General features: G+C 46.9%; 2 protein-coding genes across 2 annotated transcripts; both read left to right on the top strand.

The window, feature by feature from the left end:
• The first annotated feature begins 3806 nt into the window (after positions 1 to 3806).
• Positions 3807 to 5613, top strand: LOC133885570 (phospholipase A1-II 7-like). The gene is made up of 2 exons (XM_062325294.1): positions 3807 to 4418; positions 4996 to 5613. The coding sequence occupies exons 1-2, from the start codon at positions 3807 to 3809 to the stop codon at positions 5593 to 5595; spliced, it is 1212 nt and encodes a 403-aa protein (XP_062181278.1). The 3' UTR covers positions 5596 to 5613.
• Positions 5614 to 5630: 17 nt separating this feature from the next.
• On the top strand, positions 5631 to 6649 carry LOC133884185 (phospholipase A1-II 6-like). Its single transcript, XM_062323530.1, has 3 exons — positions 5631 to 5644; positions 5856 to 5946; positions 6038 to 6649. Exons 1-3 carry the CDS (start codon positions 5631 to 5633, stop codon positions 6647 to 6649), a joined length of 717 nt encoding a protein of 238 aa, XP_062179514.1.
• The last annotated feature ends 330 nt before the right edge of the window (positions 6650 to 6979 follow it).

Below are 6979 nucleotides of genomic sequence, written 5' to 3'. Positions count from 1 at the left end.
TGCTCGGTTCCAGAGTGTTACTCTGCATGCCATTGTGTGTATGGCCCCATTGGAGTTGCAGGATACTGCTCTGAATCTGCTGTTCTTGTAAAATTTTGTAGCAGTCGATGTCCGTTCAGCATTGCTAAGGCGGACGTATGTATCTGCACTGTATCGAAATGGTCTCCTATAGAAACAGTGATCAGTGCAGTTGCGCAGATACACATAGAGTCTGACTCTAGTGTGTTCTGCATGGGCTCGTGCTCGTATGGGGTGCTACAGGTTCAGTGCAAAGCCCAAGCGTCGAAGCAACAAACTCTGCTAGATGATGATGATGATTTTCTGGTTAGTTGGAGCAGCACAGTGCTACCCTTGCCCGTCGTGGAGCTTGGATCTGGCATGTATAAGCTTCAGGGATGGCGAGTGCTGGAATAATGCACAAGCAACTAAGCAGAACCCGCTGAGTACTTGCGCTGTATTATCCGCTTGCTCTACTTCTGTTGTTGGAATCGAAGTTTTCTACATCGTGAGAGAAACAACTATACTAACATGCTCTCACTGTCTCGATCCTAGCCTCTACGAAATGAGACGTGGAATTAAGAACTCCCAAGTAAAAGTACGAGCTATGTACTTACCGTGTAATATGTAGTACGGAGTATCTCTGTTGCACGTACGCTTATTTAGTTGACACTCGTGCGACACGCTTCAGTCATACAGCCAAGTTATCTTCTTGTGCCTAGCAGCTGTATCAAGCAAGCAGCAACACCACAAAACAAGCTAAGTACATTATCTCCTGATCTATTAAAACTATCATTAAGGAGCAGTGTAACGCTTGAGATCTCTTAGCATAGATCTCTGTTGGACACAGGATTCTTTTTTGTATCCAGACTCATGTTGCAACGCTGAGAGCTATTTTTTTTTAAAGTCTTAACACTAGGATACAAGCTCCAGTATATGAACACGTACCTTAAACACGAACATGCACGCACTCTAAGTCACACGATTAGACCTATAATCTATATACAACTGGCATGAGAGCTACTTTGTTGCGCCTATCATACAACTGCCGCTGCTGTGCAGAGAAGAAGAGAGCAAGGCAACAGAGAGAGAAGAAAAAGGAAAGAAAGAAAAAGAAAAGAGAAATGAAGGGAAAAAAGAAAGAAAGAAAGGAAAAGAAAGAAAAGAAAAGGAAAGGAAGGAAAAGAAAAAGAAAAAGAAAGAAAAGAAAAAGGAAAGTAAGGGGAAAAAAGAATTAAGGACTTCCACCAAATTCATCACCAATTTGTAATCTTCGCGTCAATGGTAACTAGCCATTTATAGATCAGTTCTTATGGTCAGATTCATCGCTACTATTGATGATTGACAATCCGATTTACGTGCGACGGTTTAATTCATAATCTGAGCTTAATTGGTGCCACATTCAGCCATAATATTAGAAGCAAAGTTGTAGAAAATTTCCAGCGTATGCTCTTGGAGTTTTTATTTACAATCATTGGTTAAGCGGAATAAAAGTTATGGCTCGATGAGCGAGAACCCCATAATATTGGTTGAATTCCCATAAAACATAAGAACTGGGGATCTTGGGGTTTGGATAGAGATATTAGTTTAGACATCCACTATATAGCCATGTGGATATTCTGAGTTAGATTCTAAGTATAATTTTGTTCCATAGGTATAGGCAGTATAATCTTATTCCATATTAGTTCAGACATCCACCATATAGCCATGTGGATATTCTGGGACAGATTCAGAGTATAATCTTGTTCCATAGGTGTAGGGAGTGTCGATGCTAACGTCGTGAAGCTGATTCCTCGTCACGATTAAGGCAAGTGCATGACAAACCTATTGATGTGCGCCATATGATTTGGCTTTATATCTGTTCTGTTATTGATTCCTTCATGTTCAGGCATTCCTATGATTTCGTAATTCAAGTTTTGATGTGATGTTTTGTGTCCCTAATTCTTGTCTTCGTGATGATCATTTCATATCGTTCATGTTTCATAAAGTGTTCCAATCTATGGATGTGATGTTAATTCTTATCGTGTGATGGCTTGGTTTGCTTGTTGTTGGATGTGCTTTCTTGACCATTTCAATTCTATTTATTCAAAATTTGTATTTTGTGGTGTTTATTGATTGAAGTTTCATGAGTATTTTTCCACCCAAAGATTCAAGTTTCAAGTTGTTTCTTTACATTTCATTCAAGTTTCAATGGTACCGGATGTGCAATTTGATTCTTAAATTTCCTTTACATTTTATTCAAGTGCTGGTGATACCAAAAATGCAATTTAGTTCTTATATTTAGGTTCCTGTAAGTAAGTGTTCGGCCTACTTGTTCAACTTTACTAAGTAAATGCTAAGGATGCATTATGGATTATCTATTTCAGACATAAAATATTATTTCATTGATGGTTTTCAAGAAATTCATATTTGTCCATTTCAAACAGAAACTAATGTTCATTATCGTTTCAAGAAAAAAAAAACTCTACTATTTGTTGTTATTTATGGATTTCAATGATGTGTATGTTCTTTTAGTTTTCGCACTGTATGTTCTTTTAGTTTTTGCACTGTATGTTCTTTTAGTTTTCGCACTGTACTTGCTGAGTAATTTTTACTCACTTTTATATTTATTTGGTTTTAGGTATCAAATGATCATGACATGTATGGAATGGGAGTAGCATCACGTTTCAGTACACTTCAATATTTATTTGGTTTTTTTGTTGTGGTGTTTACCTATTGCTTATATATATTATGCCTGTGAAATTTGGTTTTTTATTGTCCGGGAAGAGGCAGTTAGAGCCACTCTGCCAAAATTTTTGGAAAGTTCCATATTTAGTAGGATTTATATGTTAGGTGGTGATCTCAGTAGATACATGGGCCTTACAAGCCGCAACTATTAGTGCATCTCCAACAGAGCCCTCAAATCACTATGCCACCATCACTATACATGTTTTGCCAATCAGGGGGGGCAATAACCATCTTCAACAGAGTCTGTTTCCTACTCCAACAGGGATGGGGGAGGAGGAGCTCTCCTCTCCTTATCACAATTTACAGAGATTGACATATGAGCTTGAAAGAAGGAGGAGAGTAATGAAAGATGAAAAATAAAATAGATGATATTGTAATACTATTAAGGGATATTGTAATAATATTATAAGATATAAGTTTTTAAAACATCTATTAAAGAATCTTACTACGGATTCCAACTACTATTATAGTAGAGTAGACCACGAAACTGGAAGGGTAGGCTGCAATTCGGTTGAGGGAATATGTTACTTTGCGTGTGCATGGTTGGCCGGTTACGGCGCGCTGGATTGGCTGATCAATTGCACTGCTCGCGGCGTCCTGTTCGTGCCCACCTCACGTGACGTACATACGCCATGGATCAAGCAGCCTAAAGTGCATGATCAGCAGCGTCCCATTTGGAGCATGTAAGCTACGACAAGCCAGAATGTTTTTTGTCGGAGATGCAAAGTTTTACTACGTATTTCTCAACGCATGTTGGCGCATGTAGTTTAGTTTGCCCTCTCGCCGGTCAGTTTCCGGTAGGATAAAATACTTTTGAGCACACTGAGATAGACACGATTCTGAAAGACTATAAAAGTGGGCCGGGTTAGAAGTTAGAACATACTTCTGAGCACATCGGTCGCATCGACCCGACCTGCGCATCTAGTGATATAAATACACACCAAGCTGAAGGCTGAAGCTAGCAAACAAGCCCCAACCAAATTCTAGCGAGCTAGTAGCCAAAACAGAGGTACGAACGTAACCTAGCCAAGGGCCTAAGGCGATCGGGATCATTGATTAAATAACAAGAAGCGAGTGCGGCCATGCCGTCGTCGCCGATGCTTGGAAGCATTGCCAACAGGTGGCGCGAGCTCCATGGCGCGGACTCGTGGAAGGGCCTCCTGGACCCGCTCGACATCGACCTCCGCGCGTCCGTCATCGCCTATGGCGAGCTCGCGCAGGCCACCTACGACGGGTTCAACCAGGAGAAGCGCTCGCCGCACGCCGGCGCGTGCGTGTTCGGCCACTCCGACCTGCTGGCGAGCGCGGGCGTGGCCGCGGCGGGGAGCTACGCCGTCACCAAGTTCGTGTACGCCACGTCGGGCTTGCCCGTGCCCGAGGCGTTCCTTTTACTGCCGCTGCCGGCGCTGCAGGAGGCGTGGTCCAGGGAGTCCAACTGGATGGGGTACGTCGCGGTGGCCACGGACGAGGGCGTCGCCGCGCTCGGCAGGCGCGACATCCTCGTGGCGTGGCGCGGCACGATGAAGAACCTCGAGTGGGTCAACGACTTCGACTTCACGCCCGTGTCCGCCGCGCCGGTGCTGGGACCCGCGGCGACCGCGAACCCGTCCGCCATGGTGCACAGGGGCTTCCTGTCCGTGTACACGTCCAGCAACGCAGACTCCAAGTACAACCAGGCCAGCGCCAGAGACCAGGCAAGTAGAAATCTCACCTCCTTCCCCAGTTCTTTACTGCGTACGCTTAACAGAAGAAGACCGGGGGAAACCGAAAATGAGGTCACGTTTGAAATGCAGGACTTCCTCGTCTCATGCGGGAATTGAACTATTCTTTTCGAAAAAAACTTGTTCGTTTTAAAAAATTCGATCCTTTTCTAAATTTCATATAAATTCCTGTGAAATTCCTCCGCTTCCAAACGAGCCCTAAAGTTTCAGTAATTCATTAGTGAGACAAATGGTTCACCCTGAAGATTTCGGGTGCAAACCTTCATGCAGTAGAATACTGGTCAGGCGAGAGCAGGATGTGACACATACATGAACGAGAACACACACGAACGCACGCACATTGCATGAATGTGTCACTTGGTCCAACTTGTCAACCACTGTTTTGCTAAACGCTTGCATTCAAGCGACGAGTTTTGGTTAGTAGTATACGACTGGTAGAACATGTTTGAATTACTGTATATTGATGGAGGTCAGCTATACAGGTACTTAACTCTGAAAAAAGTCTTTCTTTTTTGGTGCTACAACCGAACCACACGTCAGTTGTGTGCAGATTCTTGACGAGGTCAGAAGGCTAATGGCACTGTACAAGGACGAGGTGACCAGCATCACCATCACCGGCCACAGCCTCGGCGCGTCGCTCGCCACGCTCAACGCCGTGGACATCGTCGCCAACGGCCTGAACGCGCCCGGAGACTCCTCCCATCCGCCGTGTCCGGTGACGGCCATCGTGTTCGCGAGCCCGCGCGTCGGGGACGGCAATTTCAAGGCGGCCTTCGCCTCGTTCCCCGACCTGAGGGCGCTCCACGTGAAGAACTCCGGCGACATCGTGCCGATGTACCCGCCGCTGGGGTACGTAGACGTGGCCGTGCAGCTGCCCATCAACACGGGCCGGTCGCCGTACCTGCGCCGCCCCGGCACGATACAGACGCTGCACAACCTCGAGTGCTACCTGCACGGCGTGGCCGGGGAGCAGGGCAGAGCCGGAGGGTTCAACCTGGAGGTGGACCGCGACGTGGCGCTGGCGAACAAGGGTGCCGACGCGCTCAAGGACGAGTACCCGGTGCCCGCGGACTGGTGGGTCGCTAAGAATAAGTGCATGATCAAGAGCGACGACGGACACTGGACGCTCCAGGACTTCGAGCGAATCTAGTTCAGCTCGCCTCCCATGTGTACCTTCGTATCCTGATGTATAACGAGGAGTGTGTAACACTCTGTCTCTAAAATTCGTTTACAACTCAACCCATCAATAAAATAAGTTCACATACACACATCTATTTAAACTATCAAAGTAATACTTAGCATAATACTTAGCATACCATATTGAAACACTTGTATCACACAGATTAAAACCAGAAACACTAACAAGCTAGATATCTTATATTTACTTAATTGGAAGCTCCTTTTGATCAGCTCGGACGTCGTGGTTCACCGGGGGCGGCTGTCCATGTACACCTCCAGCGACCCCTTGTCTTGCCACAACCAAGACAGTGCAACGGATCAGGTAATAATCGTACTACGACACTGTCATAGGCACTACGCTCTGCAGAGTATTTTGTTTCGTGCTCAGACTATGCGTGCATTGACGGATGCAGGTGTTGGGTGAGGTGAGGAGGCTAGTGGACATGTACGAGGACGAGGAACTCAGCATCACCATGACGGGACACAGCCTTGGCCCGTCGCTTGCCACCCTGAACGCGTTCGACATCGCCGCGAACGGCTACAACGTGGCGCCGCGCGCCGCGGGGACCGTCTGCCATGTCACCGCGTTCGCATTCGCCAGCCCGCGCGTCGGCGGCTCCGGCTTCAAGAAGCGGTTCGACGGCACGCCCGGTCTGCGGCTCCTCGGCGTCCGCAACGCGCGCGACATCGTGCCCAAGTACCCGGCCGTGTTCTACCACGACGTCGGCGCCGAGCTGGCGATCGACACGAGGGAGTCGCCGTACCTGAGGAGCCCCGGAAACGAGCAGATCTGGCACAACCTGGAGAACTACCTGCACGGCGTGGCGGGCACGCAGGGCCCGGGGGGAGTGTTCCAGCTCGCGGTGGAGCGGGACGTGGCGCTGGTGAACAAGGCGTACGACGCGCTGCGGGACGAGCACGGGGTGCCGGCCGGGTGGTGGATCCCGTGGAACAGAGGCACGATCAAGGGCGCCGACGGGCGCTGGAGTTTGATGGATTGCGAGGAGGAAGAGAATGCCGAGTAGGGAGTAAACAACCTACTCACCTAGTATGGTAATCGCATATGCATGCAGAAATAATTTGTGACAAGAAGTATGACTTCATCTACTGGAGTTCAATATTAGTATACAGCTGCCCTATAAAAAATGCCCTAAAAAATATTAGCACACAGTTTTATGAAGAAAAGAGTGTGGTTTAGTCGAAAAGTGCATACTTACGCTCGTTATTTGCAGGCGTGTGATAGGAATGACACTTTATGTAAACAACCTGTTCAAATCCTGAATGATAATACATGTTGTATAATTACTCTGTAACTAGCGCATCAACCCGTGTGACTGTACAGATTAGAAATTTAG

This window comes from Phragmites australis, chromosome 11 (genome assembly GCF_958298935.1).
Source record: "Phragmites australis chromosome 11, lpPhrAust1.1, whole genome shotgun sequence".
Taxonomy (NCBI): Eukaryota; Viridiplantae; Streptophyta; class Magnoliopsida; order Poales; family Poaceae; genus Phragmites; species Phragmites australis.
The sequence above is the reverse complement of the archived record's forward strand: the minus strand, read 5'-3'. Positions and strand labels throughout refer to the sequence as shown.

Bases quoted from the DNA above. Each gene is read 5' to 3' on its own strand.
- LOC133885570 (XM_062325294.1), top strand. From the start codon at position 3,807: ATGCCGTCGTCGCCGATGCTTGGAAGCATTGCCAACAGGTGGCGCGAG. The intron at 4,419-4,995 runs GCAAGTAGAAAT...AGTTGTGTGCAG, and splicing joins AGGCCAGCGCCAGAGACCAG to ATTCTTGACGAGGTCAGAAG.
- LOC133884185 (XM_062323530.1), top strand. The intron at 5,947-6,037 runs GTAATAATCGTA...TGACGGATGCAG, and splicing joins AAGACAGTGCAACGGATCAG to GTGTTGGGTGAGGTGAGGAG.